This window comes from Protopterus annectens, chromosome 2.part1, assembly GCF_019279795.1.
Source record: "Protopterus annectens isolate FY-2018-M chromosome 2.part1, PAN1.0, whole genome shotgun sequence".
NCBI lineage: Eukaryota > Metazoa > Chordata > Ceratodontiformes > Protopteridae > Protopterus > Protopterus annectens.
This window is the reverse complement of record NC_056729.1, coordinates 946739478-946760729: the sequence shown is the minus strand read 5'-3', so window position 1 is coordinate 946760729 and position 21252 is coordinate 946739478. Positions and strand designations below refer to the sequence as shown.

Below are 21252 nucleotides of genomic sequence, written 5' to 3'. Positions count from 1 at the left end.
TTTTATTACTATTCATCTCTGAAAATATGCATTTGCTTCATTTCCAACATACTCTCGATTCTTCTAGTCAACTATCATGCTACCTTCCTTCTCTCCAGCATTTTCCATTGAAATTTTGAAAAGGTTTCACAGGTACAGTCCCTCTGTGGTCTTTATTACCAGAAGAACAAGAAGTACAATCTCCTTCTGTTTCACAGCTTACTTTTTGTTGGATAAAAGTTTGCATTTTTTCCTTAGCATGTACTTCATCAAAAAATACCAGTCCAGTGCTTATATGTGCTTTCATAAAATTGTCTGTTCCTTCCAGCTTCTCTGGTATAGCTGAAAATATCAGGTTTTCTTGCTCTGTCCTCTAATTCTACTATTTTTTGAAACATCTCTTCCTGAGCAGTCTCATATTCAGCCAGCCTTTTCTTTATTTCGACCTCTGATTTTTGCAGCTTTATCATCTCATCTAAATATCCGTTTAAAGCTTCTACAATTTTTCCAGCTTTTTGTTATTTGCGCTAATATACTCCATCAGTACTTTGGTTACTTTAACCAGGTCTGTATGCAATTGTTTTATATCTTTCTGTAGGTTACTGGAAGTCATGTCTAAAGGTTACATTGCTCTTTGCAAACTTTCCTGATAGTGCTTCTTCCTCACTTTTTGTAGCTGATTTTTTTTCCAGGCCTTCTGTATTTCTTTATTCCTAGCATCCAGACAGTGCACTTACTAGCCAGTTACTGAACTTTACCCATAAACACATGTCTACTGGCCTTCTCTGCTGAGTTTCTGTTTTCACACTGGGAAAGCCAGAAATGAGCTGTTACTCAATGTGCAGACATCTTGGAAGTCCAAAGTTTGAAATGTAATGTTATTCTTAATTGCTTCTTTAAGGAGAGATCACACTATCACTTACCTAGCAACAATATGAAGATGATCCAAGAAACAAAGCTAATGAAGTGAAAGGGATGTGTGTGATTACACAAATACAGACATTAGTGAAACAAATGTAAAATATGTTTCAAACAGAAATGTGCTTGTGACTGCCTATTAAGTTTGTACATAGTTCTATGTTCTATACTTAACTGTGTCAGTGTTGAGGTTCTAATGTTGGCATCTAAATAGCAGACCTGTCAGTTTAACCACATAATTACCTTGTGATTCAGTATAATGTACTTCATGTTTTTCATTTACTAATCTGGATTAAAATGTATAAAAGAGATTACACATACAAGTTTTCACAAAATAGAGCATTCAGTGAGCCATGTTTGTAGAAGTCCAGCGCATATGCATTAAGTGGCATTTTTCTTCCTTGGATATCTTCTGTTTCATGGTCAAAAGTTGGAATTTTCAAGGTCTTGGCATCTATTGTTTGCAATCCAATCTGAAACAAGGCAGATGATTTTTATGAATCAACATAATACTTTCTGATTAAGATAAACCATATTTGCTGAACAACATAACTTGCCACACAACATTTTCACAGTTATATTCTCAAAATAATGTGAACATAATATGAAATCTACAGTACTTGAATAAAAGTTACTCATATCTACCATCCATGCCACAAAACTATATATATATATATATATATATATATATATATATGGGTCAGCTTCATTTGACCTAAAGTTCATTTGCCCAATAAAAATTTCAGGCAACCAAATTGCCTGACAGTTCATTTGCCCAGCAATTAGAAAAAGGCAAATAAAAGGTATATGTCCTTTTCCCACAGTAGTGTGATCCTGGAGAGTTAGAATATATAGTAAGGAGGGGGCAAGGGAGCCCGCAGGACTTTTTGCAGGGGGGTGCAAAACCCAGAGCCCCGCCCATGCAGCCCTGCCCACGCAACCCACCCCTCCCCCACACAGCCCCGCCTCACACACAGCCCCCCACATACACACACAGCCATTCCAGTGTCCCATTACTTGGTTATTTCTCCCCATTTGCCACAGACACTGTTCAAATCTGTCAGTCTGCATACTGTCTTATGCTTTACTTCTACAATGATTACAGATATTTGGATTTAATTTACAACTTTTGTTTCAAATTTTATAGCAGAAACAGTGAGGCACGCATCTCACATTTGCTAAATAAAGCAACAGTCTTGCAATGAAAACAGACTTAGCATTAAAACTTCTCTGCTTTTGAAACTCACATTGATTGAAACAGCATTGAAACCCACATTCAAAGAGAATGCATCTGGGCAGTGGCAGGTTAAGTTTACCTTTGGGCTGTTTTCAAAGCATATCAAATGCACACATTTTTAGGCCCATGCAAAAGTATGGTGATTCATGTTCCTGATAATTGAATTATATCCCTTGTACAGCACCTGCACCACCTGTTAGAGTGTATTTTAAATTTACAGTTTTGAACATTTTCCAGTAAGCAGTGAAACAATTCAAAACATATGAACCAGTAATGACAACCTGCCTAGTTCAGAACATTTCAAACATAAAAGGCCACTCAAACTTCTATCATTATAATCCACCGATATTAGTCCATATGCACAATCTCTGCAGTCTGCAGAAGTCATCTGAATTCCACAATAAAAAAATCTGAAACTAATGGAGAGATTGTTGCTATAAAACATATATTTCAGGGTTTCGTCTACAAATGTAGTGCCCATTGGCATTGCCCTAGAAGAATAAATTGCCCTTTGTTACGTTAAAAGAAATGGTAAGCTGGTATATTGCAACAGAGAATATGTGACAAGTTGAAAACAAGGTTCATAGTTACTAGGCACCAAAGGGACATATTCAGGACAGGACTGCAGCACCCCATCCCCTTAAAATACACATTTACATGCTATGGGAGTAGAAGCTACAGCCCTCTGTATCAAGATGCAAGTATGCTACCTGCTGTGCTACTAACACTGCTTTAAAATTCTATACTACAATGATACCATTTGCTAAACAAAAGAGTTGCATATTTTTACAAACCTAGCATGATGAGCAGCAGTAAACTTCTCTTCCCTTGAAGCTCTCAATTCCTTGAAAATAAATTCCACCTGCTAACTCTAAGTAGGTCATTTCAGACACACACACTTAACCTGTTAGTAAAAGAAATCTGGACAAAGCCTAAAATAAACAGGGACAGGTTAAAAATATTGTTCTGATGAACTTATAAAGTTAAGCTGCTAGAATAACAACAGGATTTGTGTTAGTAAGCATTTTTTCTAAAGAATATGACACGTAAAACTGAAAATGTCTGTCACTAATTAGCAACTGCAATCCTTTTCAGGTGGAATATGAGGCAAAAATCTGGACGTTCTGCAAAAACCTGGATAGCTGAGGCACGGCCCATGGGGTATACCACCTTCCTCTGATACACACCCCTACCTGTCAATCTCATCTCATAGCACAAGTAATGTGTAAGGCCCAAAACTGGGAACACATTGAGAAAGTTGCTAGAATAAAAGGTTTTGTGTTAGAATGCATTTTCTGAATGATATGAAGTCTGAAACTGAAATGCATGTCATTATTTATTAACTTTAATGGTTAGCTCATCATCCCAGTGATTTGTACCAAAAAAAAAAAAAAAAAAAGATTTTTATGAGGAACAGATTAAAAATATAAAGCAGAAATCTGGACACTGAAAATCTGTACATTTGACAGGTATGACACACATAAATCTCCCTACCTACCTTGTAGTACCTCCTTAGAAAGCAGATAGAGGAAATCTTTTGGGTTTCTAGCATCGTGACAGGAATGCACTGCATTCCTAAATCAAAGTACGATTAAAGTTCACAAAATCAGTACTGTGTCAATCTTTGATGTCTGCCAAAGTGCTCTTCAGAGTACCTGCAATGAATGTGCCCAGTAATGACTCCTCAGTCCTCCTGCAATTTGTATGGAGTTACATGCATTGGTAACATGTCTAAATACGAACGTATATTCTTTTTTAATAAGACCCATTGTTTCTACTACTACTACTACTGGAACTGCCTGGGTATCTTTCTTCCACACTGCTCTCATTTCTGCCTGCAAATCCTGATATAGTATGAGTCTGACTTTGTGTCTCTGTACATAACACACTGTAGTCAGTGGGTGTGGAGAGTTCAGTGATCAATGCTACTTTTGTCTTCTTCTCTTGGAACATTAATATCTGGTTTTCTAGCATCTGTCTTTTGAGCTGTTGGTAATGGAGGATGCAACATGTGATGTAGGCTTTAGCATTTTCTAAGATGCTTAAATTGCAGCTCATGTTTCCAGTGTTTTTCAGCCACTTCAATACCATAATGTTTGCACAATGCCCAGTGCAACAGTCTTGCCACATTATTATGCTTGTCAGTATACAGTGTCCTTCTACCGTTAGTATGTTGCAACCATCAACGAGGTGTTCAACTTCAACTGTTTCCAGTTCTGTTTTACAAAACCTACATTTGTCTGTTTCTCCCACATGTGCAATGGACATTGTAAAGCAATGTGTACATGATAGTCCACTATCTTGTGCCGCCAATATTGACCTTTCATCTCTTGGTTTGAATTCACCTCGCCTTGACCATTCCTGCTTTTGTTCCTGATTAGCATGAGGTTCTTCCAGAAGTGTTCTATACTTGCAACTATATTTATGCATTTTCCACATTTTTTCATCTTCTCAATTGGTCCATCACCTTGTATTCTTTTGTTTCTTGGTACATTCAGTTGCTGCCCGATTTTTATCTACTTCTGGTTTGATTTCCATTTCTGCTTGATGCCGATATGCTTCTGCAATAAGCAGGGAAAAGCAGAGAAGTCATGTATCTTAGATTTATTCTCATTTTTCAAAACTTCCACTACATTTGTGAGGTCAGCAGATGTGTTGAGTCCCATGACTGCAGATCTGTACATGTAATCAATTTCAAGGAGGAATATCCCTTCTTCAGAATGTGTAAAATATATAATCTTGGTATGCAGTGATTTTTTTATAAATCATTTGGTGAGTAAGAAGCATCCTTGTTTTCCTATATAATCTATGCAACACATTGAGGTCAGTCAAACACACAAAATTAAGTTAGGACAGGAAGAGCAAATTGGTTTATAGCATAGTATATATTGGATTGTGTTCCTAGATGTAAATGCTGTTTTCAGGATTAATTTAAGTCATCTAAAGTATTCCTTAGTAAGTTTGATTTGTATTTACTCATGTTTTATTGTTAATCATTTATCAGTTCCCATTCCCAAATATTTGTACACTCCCTCTTGCTGAAGTTGTTTTATATCACATTTTTGTACCAAACTGATGTTTTCTTGGTGCTGCAGTTTTCCTGCTTTAAAGGTTTGTTTTGCACATTTATCAAGACTAAATGACACTCTTATATCGTGTGACTTGCAGTTGTGCTTTCAGTTCCTCCTCTGAGCTCTACAGTTTTAAATCATTGACAAAGAGAAGATGAGAGGTCTTTACACACTGTTGCTTTCTAGGAGCCAAATTATAGGACAAAACAGAGTAGCAGCAGTGACAGAGACCCTGGAGTATTCCCCATTGAAGTTTTATCCCTGAAATAATAATTTGTCCTTCATCATGGCTTAATTGCAAAGTGCTCTGTCACTGTTTCATGGTCACTGTCATGTAATCGATCAGTGTAAAGTGTACGTTATACATTTTAAAGTGCTCTTTTATACATGAATGTGTGATACTATCAAATGTTTTTGTAGTCAATTCATGTTGTACTTAGATTCTTGCCTGTTTTACAATTCTCCACTATGACTTTAAAAATAAATGATTTTTTATTCCATATGACTTTCTTTTACTGCCCTTTTGTTCTATTGCCATAATTGAGATTTCTTCTAAATGACTATAAACTCAGTCAACATAAATTCCAGTGTACACTTTATACGGTGTCAGGAGGCATGTTATTGGCCTGTAATTTTCAGGGACGTTTGCAGGTTCAGGCTTAAGTAGGAGCATTTTTTTCTCATTAGCTAGGTTGATGTCTGTTCCGGGTGCGCATATAAACAGTTTACTCATGGCTTTATCTGCTAGTGATCTCGATTCTTACCTTACTGAGATTGTCATTCCTAATGTGGTCTATTTCAATGAGCCTGTTGATATGTTGTTCAGGCTTTACCAAGTTGAACAGATTGCAACATCTGGGCAATGGGCTCAAGAACTGTTGAGTAATTTGCAATAATAGAATGAGAAATAAGAAATATGCATGAAGAGCAAGCATGTATGTGCTTTTTGTCTGGTTTCACTGACAGTGCTCTTCTGAAGATCAGCCAGGCAGTCAAATATTTTATCAAACTTCTGACTAAACACATGAATGGATTTATATTTCTCGGTTCATCATGTCTCCACAGAAGAGGTATATTTGGTACCAATGCTCATCATTTTGGACTGTCACAGAAAAAAAAATGAATCTTGATAACGTCAACAGCACTACATATTTCAGGACCATCATTCAGATCACACTGGCTATCTACTGTGCTGTCCTTCTCAGACTAAACCTTGTAAAGGCTGCTTTTGGATACTTTTCACAAATTTTTGCTTGAACACTGGATGCTTGCCATTATGAAGCAGCCATCATAGCCTTGTCCGAGTAACTTGTCCAAGTCTAGGCCCTACTTTGTATCAAATGTCATTGCCAATGAATGCATAGTGTGTGCATCTTTCACAAAAATGTGAACAAAACCAATAGTTATTCTAATCATGTTTCAAAACTTTCAGTATGTTGAGTCTTGTGAGGTCAGATGTGTGCATCCCACGATTGCAGATCTGTACATGTAATCAATTTCAAGGAGGCCCATCCCTCCTTCAGAAGGAGGAATATATAATGTTGGTATGCACTGATTTTTTTATAAATCATTTGGAGAGCATGAAGCATCCTTTTTATTTTCCTGTTTAATCTATCCAACACGTTTTGGGGTCAATCATCTCACAACTGTAATTTGGGAGATGAAGAACAAATTGAGTTACAGCTTGAATTTTGTTCTTAGAGGTCAATGCTGTTTTTAATTTAAGTGTTCCAAAATACTCCTTACCAAGTTTTTATTTGCATTTGTTCATGTTTTATTGATACTTCATCTATTGTCAAATAGTTATATACTCCCTCTTGCTCAAGTTATTTCATATTACATTCTTGTCACAAATTGATGTTTTCTTGATGCTGCAATTGTCCTGCTTTGAAGGTTGCTTTTGCACATGTATCAAGACCAAATGGTCATGTCATTCTGTTATCATATGAAAAAGTTTTGACAACTTGCCATTGTGCTTTCAGGTCTTCCTATGATAAGCTATACAGTTTTGCATCATTGACAAAGAGAAGATGAGAGGTCTTTACACTGTTGGTTTCTAGGAGCAAATTATAGGGGAAGAAAGAATAGCAGTGGTGACAGTCACCCTGGAATTTCCCCCATTTCATTTTTATCCCTGGAATAAAAATTTGTCCTTTATCACAGCTTAATTGCAAAGAGGTCTGCCACCATTTCATCGTCATCACTGTAATGTAGTCGATCAGTATAAAGTATATGTTATACATTTTTAAGCAGTCTTATCCTTGAATGTGTGGGATACTATCAGATGCTTTTTTGAAGTCAATCCATGCCCTACTTAGATTCTTGCCCCTTTTACAGTTCTATAGTATGACTAACAAATTATCCTTTGTTCCATATGACCTTCTGTATTGCCATTTGTTCTACTGCCATAATTAAGTTTTCTTCTAAATGACTATAAACTCTGTTAGCATCAGTTCCAGTGCAGAGTTTATACATCGTCGGAACCAAGGAAAGTTATTGGTTTAGGGTAGCATGCAAGTTCACTGTTAAGTAGGAGCATTGTTTTTCCTCCTCTTAGTTTGGTTGGTGTCTGTTCGGGGTGCGTATATACATAGTTCTTACTTGTGGATAAATCTTCGTGCAAAGATGTTAATACTTTTAGGCAGAAGTTACGTACTGCATCTGGGCCTGGGGTTTTCCAATTATAGGATTTGACTTTGTGTTAATCTCTCTGGCTGTTAAGTCATCCCATTTCATATCTTGTCCCTTTAAACTTGTTATTCTTTTACTTCTATCCATTTAGCATCTTTGTTATGTTGCGCAGGATCTTCGTAAGTAGTTCTCTAAAATGTATCTGTTTCTTTTGTCATTTCCTTTTACCTCATTTCCAAATTCTCTGTAAAAAATTGTTGGGTCATCAATAAATTGCTTATTTTGTACTTTTCCCTCATATTTATCTGTGTATCTTCTAACTTATTCTGCCTGTGCTGAGATTTTTACTTTATTTGCGATAGTACATGACATATCCTAAGCTGTTCTAATACTGCGCACTGCCTTTATCACATCTATCTTTGTAAGTATTTTTGTAAATCTGTTCCCTCTTCTATAGTCAGTGACACGGTGACAACCCCTGTCTCAATTGCTTTATAGATACATGCTTCCATGATGGCATTCAATTTCTCACCTTCCTTTCTCTCACTACCCTGTGTTCTTGTGGCACAAAAACTTTATCAGTTATCAAATTAGCTGCATAGTAATATAGCCTGTTTACTTCTGTTATATTGCATGAATCTCTATGGACAGTCCTAATTACTTGTTTCACTTGTTTTATCAAACTTCTAACTTTCTGGGTTTTGCTGACCTTCTGAAGTCTGTTTTCATAATTTATCTTAATAATGTCTCTCTCTACCAAATCAAGCAATTCTTAGCTCATTTTCTTCTAAACTGAGGACACATTTTTTGTTTTCCATTGCAGTGAGCATTCTATACAAAGTTCTATAGCATCTTCCTGTGGCACACTGTTTCATCCCATGTCATCCATTGCTCTGACATATGGGAACTCATTGGCCTATCAGTGACAGTATCACTCCTCAAGCATTGACTGCACACTTTCCATAGTTACAGTTTCCTGTTCCTTCTGTTGCTGTCCAGTTTCAAGTGAATGTTTATACGTGTTTCCTGTGCTGTGAAAAGTCTTAAATATATTCATATGGCATTGGCATGTGTGACCAATTGCTTCCCGTTCCATTGGTTTCCACTTTAATTGGATGTCCATCGATCTATCATGTTGTGATTTGTGATGCTTTCTGAATTAGATTTTTTACACTGAATCATTCACTTTGCAGGTACTACATAACCTCAGTTTCTACTACTATAACTTTTCCGTTACTGTCTCCTTTTCTACTTTTTCTATTTGTCTTTGTAGTTTCCGTATTGTCAAGTTTTCTATCTCCAGATTCCTTTGCCTGTATGTGTCTTCAAATATCGTTGCTGCTGTTCTTTTTGTATTGATTAGTTTTGCTTTCTCCCTGCTTGAAATTACCTCATCATCTGTGGATTTCTAGTATGAAATAAGACCAATGGAACTGTAGTATCAAACTCATTTGTTTAGAAATTATACATTTTGTGGGTAACTGCAATTAAAAAGCAAAACAAGACCCACTGAATGAACTACATGGTCAGTTTAGGCCTATGACTCCTGTGGCGCAAATATAAACTGTAAGCGTCTGCTGTGGGTGCCAAAAGCATCAATAACATTACTGCTGAACTGTTTCTTTTCACGAATGACACGTTCACGATGAGCACTAATCATGCACAGTGCTGAAAGTCTATCATCAGTCATTGTACACCTTAACCAGGTCTTGACTCGTCTCAGAGTGCTGAACGATCGTTTAATGGTGCAGGTAGTGGCTGGTAAGGTCAACACAATCAGAACCGCTTGCTTAACAGCAGGAAAGAAATCACAGTGTTGCAACAAGTCAGCAAAGTCCACTGTTTTGGCTATATCTGGAACCTTAGTATGCCAATAGTCGGACCAGTTCATCATCTCCAATTCCAAATTGTCGATATGATATAGTTCATTACTGACTGCAATTCGTTTTCGGAATTCTTCACGTTCTAGGTTTTGCATCATTTTAGGATGCAGATAAAATAAGTTGAACTGAGCAGTGCTACTGCTGGAAAAGCGAGACATCAGTGAAGAAACTAATGAGTCAAGATAGGGAATATAAATACTTGTTCTGTAATAACTCTCAAAATCCATGGCTACTGTGTTTGCTCGGTGTGTTTGTCGACTGCAAATCCTTGGCAACACTAATGCAATACCAAGTTTATCTGCTATTGATCTTGCCTTACTGAGAATGTCATTCCTAAAGTGCTCTTCAGCATGGTTTCGGTGCTCCTTGAATATTTCAATGAGTCTGTTGATGTGTTGTTGAGCCTTTATTATATCAAGTTGAACAGACTGCAACATCTGGCCAATGGACTCAAGAACTGATGAGTAATTTGCAATAATGAAGAGAGAAATAAGAAACGTGCATGAAGAGCAAGCACTGAGTAATATATGTACATTTATTTATTTATTTATTTATTTATTTATTTTACATTTGTTGACCGGGCTAGTCTAACTGGAGATATTTCCATTTTCAGTAGAGGCCCGGGGAGAAAAGCTCCACAGAGAATACAATTAGGCAAACATACTAGAGTTTAAAGAAAGTTTTAAAAGACAGAAACTAATAACTCTACAGTTACTCATTATTACTAGTGAGTTTAATACTGACTCACATAGTGACAATCACAAAAAAATACTTATATAATTATAATATCCTAAGTCTGATAAAGATAACTAAAAAAAATGAATAAATACTACTACACACAGTTAAACTCAAAGACATCATATAAAGTTAAAAATACTTTGAGAGAAATAATAAGATACGAAGTGTGAGAAAGAGAGCTAAGAATATGAGTAATAAGAAGAGGTATGTTGTATGAAGGACAGGAAGTAAGATAGTTAGCAAGCAAAGAGAGCTAGAAGCCAGTCTCTAAGCAAGGAATAATAGGAAAACAAGTGGCAGAAGAGGAGGAAAGCCAGATGGGTGATAGAAAAGTATGAAGTAGGAGATAGTAATGAAGTAGAGTCTAAGTAGGGAAGGCTTAACCAGGTTTACTACATGTGCACAGCCAGTGATTTTGGAAGTGAAGTTTAATGTTTAGTTTGAAAAGAGGTAATGATGCAATGGTTGTTATGTTACTAGGAAGTAGATTCCATTTTCTACCTACTGAATTGGTGAAAAGTGAGTCGCCAGCAGTGTTATTTGATTTTGTGGAATTAGCCAATAGTTTACTAGAGGAGTGGAGAGAGCTAAGATTATTGTAGGGGATTATGAGTTGAGAGAGTATGGGGGTGTTTGTTGGATGGTACAGAATTTTATGGGCAATAGTGAGTTGTTGGGTTGCAAGATAGTTTTGGAATTCTGGCCAGCCTAGTAGTTTCAGGTTGAGACAGTGGTGTGTTCTGTAGGGGTTTCCTGTAGCTTAGCAATGTTATTATAGCAGGTAGTAAGTTTGGTAAGGTTGTTTTTATTGAGGTTGGTGAAAATGGGACAAGCATAGAGAAGAGAGGAAAGAAGATGGGAGTGAGCGATCCTAGTTCTAGAGGAGGGAGTTAGAAATGGTCTAATCCGATATAAAGATCCTATTTTCCTATTGACAAGTTTTATGGTGTTGTTAATGTGTTGGTTGAAAGAGAGATTATTATCAATTGTAATACCTAACAGTTTAGAAGTATGGTAGCTAGAGAGGATAGTCGCATTGTTAGAAGGGACAATGAAGTTTAAAGGCCCGGTTGTGGCGGTAGGGGCAAAGAGGAGGAGTTTAGTTTTCTTACCATTTAGTAAGAGAAATCGACTAGAGAACCATGTTTCACGGTGTTAAAGACATTTTGAGTATGAGATCTAAGTTCTGAGGTAGAGGATGCAGAGCAGATGAGTGTAGAATCATCTGCATATTGAATGCAAGTAGCTTGGGGGATTGTGTTTTGGAGATCATTTATGAAGAGGGAAAAAAGAAGTGGCCCAAGAATAGAACCTTGTGGAACTCCAATAGAAACAGGCAGAAGAGAAGAGATGTGGTTATTCCAGAGAACAGCCTGTTTCCTGTTAGTGAGATAAGAAGAAAACCATCTCATGGCAGGGATATCAAAAGATAGGGATTCTAGAGTATTGATTAATAAAGAGTGGTTAACCATATCGAATGCTTTGGAGAGGTCTATGAAGATGGCAGAAGAGAGTAGGTTGTTGTTACGGTTCAGGTTAATAGTGTCTACAAAGGAAAGAAGGGCAGTAGTAGTACTGTGATTAGGTCTGAATCCATGTTGACTGTTAGCAATGATGTTGTGGAGAGAGAGGTGTTGTACAAGCTGATGGTGTATACATTTCTCCATTATTTTGGCCACGGGAGAGAGGAGAGCAATAGGTCTAAAGTTAGAGTAGTCAATGGAGTTACCGCCTTTATGGAGAGGGATAATGTGAGAGACCTTCCATATATCAGGGATGATACCTTCTTTGATTGTCCTATTAATGAGAATAGAAATAGGATATGCGATAGCCTTGGCAGCTTTTTGTCTGGTTTCACCAGCAGTGATCTTCTGAAGATCAGCGAGGCAGTCAAATATTTTCTCAAAGTTTTGACTAAACACACAAATGGATTTATATTTCTCAGTCCATCATATCTCACACAGAAGAGGTATATTTGGTACCAATGCTCGTCGTTTTGGACTGTCACAAAAAAAATGAATAATCTTCTTGATAACACCAACAGCACTACTTATTTCAGGAACATCATTCAGATCATTGACTACAAGGTTTAGTCTGTGAGACACGCAGTGGATAAAGGCTGTTTTTGGATACTCTTCATGAATCTTTGCCTGAACACCATTCTGGATGCTTGCCACTATGGAGCAGCCATCATAGCCTTGCCTGAGTAATTTTTCCAAGTCTAGACCGTACTTTATGCATTCACTGACAATGATATTTGATATAGACTGTACATCTCTCACAACAATGGGAACAAAACCCATAAACTCTTCTCGAATACAATCACCATCAACAAATCGAATGCCCAATGACAACTGCTCAATGCCAGAGATATCTGCAGTTTCATCTGCCAATACACTAAATCCAACTGCCCTACTCACTGCACAAACAATCTCCTTTCGAAGTACGTGTTCGCATTCTGCCAACAACTCATTTTGCACCCTATGGGATGTGTACCGAGCATTTCCTGCTGCTGTTTCACTGTGCTGCTTTAATATTGTGTTGCCAGCTTCAATATGAAAATCTAATAAGTCACAGAAATTTCCACCAGAGCCTTCTTTTCCACAAAGAGGAATGTCATGGGTTGCACAGTAAATAATGGTAGATAAAATTGGTTCCAATTTCTTTCGGTTCTCTGCAATTTGTTTTGCTACTGCTGCATCTGGCTGTAGAATAACAGCTGTTTCTGGCTTCTGTCATGTACAGAAAAAAATGGCAGCATCTTCAGTAGAACCTTTGTGCCATGATGACTGCATGTGATTTCTTGCAGACTCATTGAAGGCATTACATTTTGTGCACACACTAGTGATGAAGGTGCCTTGCAACCCACAGTGAATTGACTGAGGAAATAATACACAAGTTAAGCAGAGTGGGCCTTTCAAGAGAGGAGAATATGCAAGCCACGGTGAATACTGAGACAACAAACTATATCGGAATGCTCGCTTCTTGTGTGATGCATCAGCTTTGAAGTTGTAATTCTCGGGAGGGATGTATGGTTGTGTCAGTAACCTGAATTTCATGAAGTCATCAATTCTGTCTGATCGAATGTAACAGCCAATATTTATTATTTATTTTATTTTACATTTGTTAACCGGGCTAGTCTGGCTGGATACATGTCCATTTTCAGCAGAGGCCCGAGGAGAAAAGCTCCACTAATATACTAGTAACTTACAATAAACAAAAATATATAAAACATGAAGCAAAATATATCAGTTTCTGCACATACACTACTTATTCAATAATAGACAACCTAAAGCATCCGATGGGCTAGTAGTACTACCTTTGTAGTAAATATCTGCAGCTCTATCAATGATGTTACTAAACAAAAGAAAAAAAACCTGTCAGATATAGGATTAAAAAAATGTCTGATGTGTTTCAACATCACCAATTATTAACAAGTTTCTCATGCTAACCTGGACAACAACAAAAAATATATACATAAAACTAGCTGATTTTTGCTTTTGTGCATATTTATGCAAGGAAAACTTAATACTGCAGTAAGTACTATCTGGACAAAAATACGTGCTTTATGCACAGTCTTCACAGTTTTCCCAAATAAAGCAAATAAACGGTCCCTGTAGACTATGATGTTTGCAGATGACATTGTGATCTGTAGTGAGAGTAGGGAACAGGTGGTTGAGTAGAGAGATGGAGATATGCTCTAGAGCAGGGGTGTAGCCAGGATTTTCAAATTTGTACTCAACTTCCAGACTGCTGCTGGCCCCTCAACAAGCCACATCCACATTAACACTGCTGACCAAGCCAGTGCCACGCCCCCTTTATATTGCTGATCTCTGAACAGATCACTTGGAAGTATATGCCAGGGTAGTAATTACACGATGCATGAACATTTTCATTCCAAAGGTACATCTTCCGTAAGTCAAAAAACAAAATACCTTTCCATTTTCACTAGGACAGATCAGCTTGCCCCCCCCCCCCAGATTACTCTTCTTCCCCTTGCAGCCCCTAACCCCTGTAGTGGCTCAGTACACCTCCAGTAATGCTGCTGATTAAAGGACTGTCAGGGTCTAGGCATCACATGCTCCGCAGTGTTGTGGTCTGTAGGTACAACATATAGTGCTCTCCCTAGTTAACATAACACCCAAGCTATGAGCCACAACTACCTCCCTTTCACAAGCATGGGTCACCTGGCAATGCATTGACCACTCCTATGGCCTACAATCACACCAAGCCTTTTGGAATGGTAAACCTTACATTCCCAACAGCAAATACATTTTAGCTGGGCTAAGTCATACTGCCACTGACAATTAATGAAGATGTGTACCCATGGGAGTCAATCAAGCAAAAAGTAAAGCAGTTGAAATTTACATCCTTACTACCCTGCTTACATTCTGTGAATCTCAAGCCTTTGCTGAAAGGAAATTGGTTAAAGCAAGAAAATTACCCTAGGCACCAGAACTGGTGGGAGTGTTTACAGTAAGACATTGTCCTGTTCGATTCTCAGCTAGAGTGTCTTCTGTGGGGAGACATGCTTGAATGGGCGTGCCTTCGTTGAAGGTTGTGCATCAGAGCCAGCAACTCGGCACGTAAAAATCTACTGCCAATCATTAGCGGACTGGAGTTCCGCTGTGGCGACCCCTAACAGTGAAAAGCCGAAAGACGCAACAACAACAACCATGCTAAAATTTCCATCCCCCAAAACAATGTGAACTCTGCTACCACTATGCAAATTGTTTACAGAAATCCTATATCATCATGTAAACAGCTGCACTGAGGTAGCTGTACCCACAAGGAATAAGCAGAGAACAAACACAGATAACAAGCCACCCTGGTGGAATCCCAGTATCTTTTTCTTTGTCATATGTTCGAGAAGTCCTTTGCAGTATACTAAAATGGGTAAATGTACAATATATACAATGCATACAAAAATATGTACACAGATTCATTCTTTCCTAGCTCCTCAAAAAAGTAGCAATTACCTTGTCAGGCTTCAGAAGAGTATGAAACTTTGGAGAAGAGGAAACAGGGATAAAACAGAAGTAGCAATGGAATGAATATGTAGGTAGGACAAAATTATCAGAGATAAAGGCTATGGGAATGTCATAACAAACTGATTAAAATGACATGGTTCACAGTGTTGTTGGCAAGTAAATTTTTTATTTGAGGCTGTTTTTCTCTGAATTAAAAAACCCAGATGATGATAATCCTCAAGATAATTCAATCTGTAAGAAATAGGAACATTGGTGACGTTTACCACAGGCTTTGGAGCAAGATTGTCTTAAGGCATGTTCCACTAAATATGGCTAGTTAGAAGTTAAGTAACATTTCTACAAGTACCTCTTTTGCTAAATGTCCCATGTCTTAGTTCGCTAGAATGGCAGTTGGTCTGCAGAAAAGTAATGTGTTACCAGATCCCTTGCTGATACTTCATCTTACTCCAAGTTGGAGTCTCCAACTTTGATTTGTGTAGCTACACAGGTTTTCTCCAAAAACACTAAAAGCCAGGCTGAACTTAACTTTGCTTAACCAAAAGCATACCTCTCACATGATGTACCTCATTATGAGGGATGTTATTCACTCTAAGCCTCAAAAACAGCATGTTCTTTGCAATTCCACTTTTAACACTGATTGTACGGCAAAGCCTTTCAGACTTTCTTTTAACTGATACCCATGGTAAATAATACTGAATCATATTAATTCATCAAACAAAAGTTTTATAAGTTTATAATAACAGATTTTTACCATCCTGTGAACTTCATAGTTAAAGCTGTTAGTAAGCTGTTGCGAAGTGTTCAACATTATGACAGGTAGTGTTACACATTTTGGAGCTGGAAGGTTGAGAGCTGTGACCAATAGTTTTGAAAAGGGGATGAACATTTTTCTCAACAATAAATTGACTGAACAACTAAAATCATTTAAAATAGATGCCACCAGTTTTGACATTTGTATATTTAAGGTTATATGTATTGGGGGCTTTCCTCCACATGGGGTGGTGAAGGTGGCTTGCCCCCATGCAAAAAACATGTTTAAATGAGTAGCGTTATGTTCAGTATTTCTTCTTCTCCTGTATTTCAATCTTTTTTTTTGTTTGCCATTTTGGGACTCAACAAGACCTGTCCTTTCAATAGGCAGAAATCAGGTCACTCTTGTGGATGTGTTATTTGTTTAAACTTTATTAACTTTACAGTCACAACCTGAGTCATTTGCCAGTAACTTACATAGCACATATTACAGGCACTTAAAAACAGAAAAAACATACATATAATACAAAACATATTGTTTAACTGTCATTATTGTTTCTTGCTCTACTATTTGTTGCCCACACAGAAAGCAGAAATTATCAATATAGACTGTGTAGAATTAAGATCTTTTTTATATGATAGAAGAGCTCTATATATTTTTAATAACAGAGGCAGCAAAATTAAAATGTATAATGGTATTAGACACCAACTTCTCACTGTAAGTATTCCTAATGGGCAGAAATGTCCTGTTTTAGCAGGTATTTAGCTAACTTCCTAATCTAATGTTGTTGACATAAATGTCAGTTCTTTTCAGCTGAAAATGAAGAAAATGAACCAGTTATAGGTATCATTTTAAATGTTTACCTAAATGCACCTGACTAACCTGTTTACTTGCCACATATGGCAATGCATTGTAACATATAAAGCAAGGAAGGTAATCCATAATTTTATAAAAGTTGTTTTAAAAAGAATGTTACTTTATGAGTCAGTAGGTATGTTTTAAGGATTGCATACATTTAGTCTGCATCACACTCACTTGTAAAAAACACTTCATAAATTAGTTTTAAAGGAATACTAGATTCAAATCTATACATAAGCAGCAGAAATGGCTAAAACACAGATTGCCTGACATACCCTTTCAGTTTGCTTACTTGACAGAACAAAACTGCAACCTTATTTCTATATCACAAAAGCAGGAGCTTCTGCATCTTCTGCTAAGTTGTTGTGTTAGCGTGACTATTATTTATACATTTAGTCATTAGTCAGATTTGAATAATTTGCTGGTTTTATTTTTCCAGAAACATTTTGATAGTATCAGCTATGCATATATGCAACTTTATGTTTGTTCTTTTTTAGGCAAGGCTCAAAGGACAAACCCACCTCCATAGACAACCCAAGGATAAAAAAACTAAAGGTAATGCTACTCAATGCCAGAAGTCTAAACCTCAAGATGCATCACTCGAGGCTCTCCTCAGTATGGAGAAAATTGATGTCTGTGCAGTAACAGAAACCTGGTTCAAGGCTCCTGAGAGCACCCCAGCACTACCAGGTTATAACTCATACCATGCTTTTCGGCCCCAAAACTTGGACCGAAGCACAAAAGGAGGGGGAGTATCTATATTCATCAAAGATACCTACACCTCCAGGTTAGTGGCACTGCACGAAGCATCGGAGACCATCCATGTGCAACTAACAGAGGGCAAAACTGCCTTTCAGTTTGTAGCCTGCTACAGATCACCCTCCCTTTTACAGGAACCCCACTTGACATTCCTGAGAACACTGGAGAATATGAAGGTCTCTCGAAACACCATGATATTGGGTGACTTCAACTACCCAAACATTGACTGGGAATACTACTCAAGCCCAAACACCCTCGCCCAACGGTTCCTTGAATTTATAAACTCAAACGCTATGGAACAACTGGTCACCACTCCCACAAGAGGGGACAACATATTGGACCTGGTCATCACCAAAATGGGGACTCTATGTTCCACACCAGAGGTAAACCCCTCATTGGTAAGATCAGACCATAAACTAATTTCCCTGGAGATCCATATCCCGTCCCCATCCCCAGCCAAGGAAATCACTGTAAAAAATTTCTCAAAAGCTAACTTCACACTTCTCAAGACCAAGGTGGAATCCTTCAAAGCCCCCGGGCCAGAGGATAATGCAGCCCAATCTGCAGAATCCTTTACAATTGCATTCTATGAGCACCTGCAGGAATGCATGGATCGTGCTATCCCAAATAAAACCAAGACTCACTCCTCCAAAAACAGGAGACCTGTCTGGTGGACCCCGGCCATAAATACGCTATACAACAGAAGGAGGAAGCTACTACATGACAGAGCAAAATCCCAAAAAGGGAAGGCATATCTGATCAGTATTAGCAAGAAACTACGATCCCTCATAAAATCATCAAAAGCCAGTTTCAAAAGAAAAATTGCCCTAGACACTAAAGATAATCACAAGGCCTTCTTTAGTTATGTCAGGAATATGGGTGGAAACTCCCAGATATGCTCTGAATTGTTGCATAATGGTACAAAATATACCGAACCTGCAGACATAGCCAACATCCTGGCAGACAGGTTCAGTGCTAACTTCTCCCCCCCTTCCCCCCCAAAGGAGCAAATGCCTATCCCAACTGAATGTAACCTCCCTGACATCACAGATGCACAGGTGAAAGCTGCCCTCTCCAAAGCAAAAAACACAGCATCTATGGGACCGGACGGTGTCCCAGACTGCGTCTTACATGAGCTCCAGGAAGAACTGAATCCTCACATTAAGTCACTGTTCAAACTTAGCCTTACTACAGGATATGTACCCAAACAATGGCGTACAGCTACAGTGGTCCCACTCCACAAAGGTGGCGCCACAACAGACCCCGGGAACTATCGCCCCATAAGCCTGACTAGTCTGGTCTCTAAAGCTATGGAGCGTATTATCATGGAACTCATAAACAAAGACATTAAGAACCTCCAGACACTGGACCCTACCCAATTCGGCTTTGTTAAGGGCAGATCTTGAATCTTAAACCTAGTTGATTTCTTTGAAACAGTTACCAAAGCCATAGATGAGGGCAAGGTAGTCCACACAGCCTACCTGGACCTCACAAAAGCCTTCGACACAATACCCCACTCGGGCATCATAAATAAGCTTACCAGCTTAAATATCAACCCCTATGTCACAAGATGGGTTGCAAACTGGCTCAGGGATAGAACCCACATGGTCAGAATTGCAGGTGCCACGTCCGAATCCAAACCAGTTACAAGTGGCATCCCACAAGGCTCAGTTCTGGGACCTCTCTTATTCGGTATATACTTCTCTGAGGTACAGGCTAACACGGGGGGACTATGGCTGACAAAGTTCGCAGATGACTGCAAACTGGGAGCCATAATCGACTTTCCAGCTGACACAAGCATCCTCCAAAAGGGTCTCACGTAGATGGATGCTTGGTGCCAGAGCCATGGCCTCAAGCTAAATGCTAAAATGTGCATAGTCATCCCCTTTGGGAAAAACAAAGTGCCCACAAATTACCACATAGGTGGTAATCCATTAAGTACAGAAGAAGTAATTAGGGATTTGGGGACCCATGTAGATAGTAATCTCTCCTTTGATAATCACATTGCCAAAGTGGTTAGAAAGCCCTTCTACATAGCCCACCTTATCACGAAAGGGTTCACATCTAGATCAAGAGAGGTCATTGTGCCCCTCTCCTCATCACTCATCAGGCCCATAACTGAATACAATGCCCCTTTTGGGATGTACCTTACCCGACACCTGCAGCAACTGGAGAGACCCCAAAAGTACCTCACCAAGAGGATCATGGGCCACAAACAGATGTCCTATGCAGCTCGACTAAAGAAACTCCAGCTCTACTCAGTTGCTTACCACCTACTCAGAGGTGATCTATGCCTGACGTACAAAGCCATGTCTAACTCAGAATTAATGGACATGCCCCACCTCAAAAAATCCAAATCCCTTAGAGCTACACGCTCCAGGGACTTAAACCTCAGCACAAAAATAAATAGGACATGCTGGAGGGACAGATTCATTTCCCAGAGGCTCCCCTCACTCTGGAATAGAATCCCAGTTCATGTTAGACATAGCCCCTCGCTGACCCTCTTCAAGCAAAATCTGGACGCATGGATGGGAAATCGCAAATTCACCCCTGGGATATCTTCTGTGTCCCTGCTTGACAGAGGCACAGTAAACTAATCTTAAAGGGCTACCTTCTGTGACCTACTATACAGAGGCACAGTAGGCTAATCTAATAGGGGGGCGAAAGCCAAATACACTCTGGCTAGGCTTATAAATGCCCTAGGGCAGATAGCCTAGTATCTACCTATGAACCTATGAACCTATTCCAGATGGTTTTGAAAGAAATCCTAGCCCAAAAGCTTTTTGGATTCACTCTAAATAAACTTAAGCAATGAATAATTAATGAAAATGCATGAAGTACCCATGGGCCTGGCAACATATTTTTTCTTTCCCCTAAACGACCCTGTACAACAATGTCTCAATTAGTTTAATGCCTTTTTTTCAGTGGGTCAGTTAAGGTAAAATAAAGTTATGTCCACATATATCACTTGTTTAATTTGCAGTTGTCTTTGTACTGGCTGCTTCTGAAAAAAATAAAAGTTTCTTTCAGAAATGAAAGAATTCTGTTAGTCAATATCATTGAAAATGCATAGCTTCCAAATGTCACTGCTAATAGCAACCTTGAATTACCTAACAGTGCACTAGCAAAGGATATAAGCAAAATTAAAATGTATGCTTGATAGCAGGAAACCTTTAGTCAATAAATCATTTAGTAAACAATCCATGACCTTTTCTGTAATTCCTAAAGTGATTTAAAACACAGAATAATCAAATTTTTAACGAATTAAGTCACATTAGTGTATATCTATAGCTACATCTGTCTATCTATATAATATTATATGGAATGACAGCACTAACTGGATCAAAACTGTACATCAGAAACCTGAATCCACATACTACAAAATAACAAATTCTTCATCACAGCCACTGCATGCTTCCTGCACATCACCTGCTAA

General features: G+C 38.3%; 1 protein-coding gene across 1 annotated transcript in view; it reads right to left on the bottom strand.

Moving 5' to 3' along the window:
- The window catches only part of LOC122794923 (probable ATP-dependent RNA helicase DDX60), a 2818219-nt gene that overhangs the window by 159498 nt on the left and 2637469 nt on the right, over nt 1-21252 (bottom strand). Inside the window, exon 36 of the mRNA XM_044063516.1 lies at nt 1219-1370. Coding sequence (XP_043919451.1) covers nt 1219-1370 — 152 coding nt within the window. The remainder of the gene's footprint in view (nt 1-1218; nt 1371-21252) is intronic.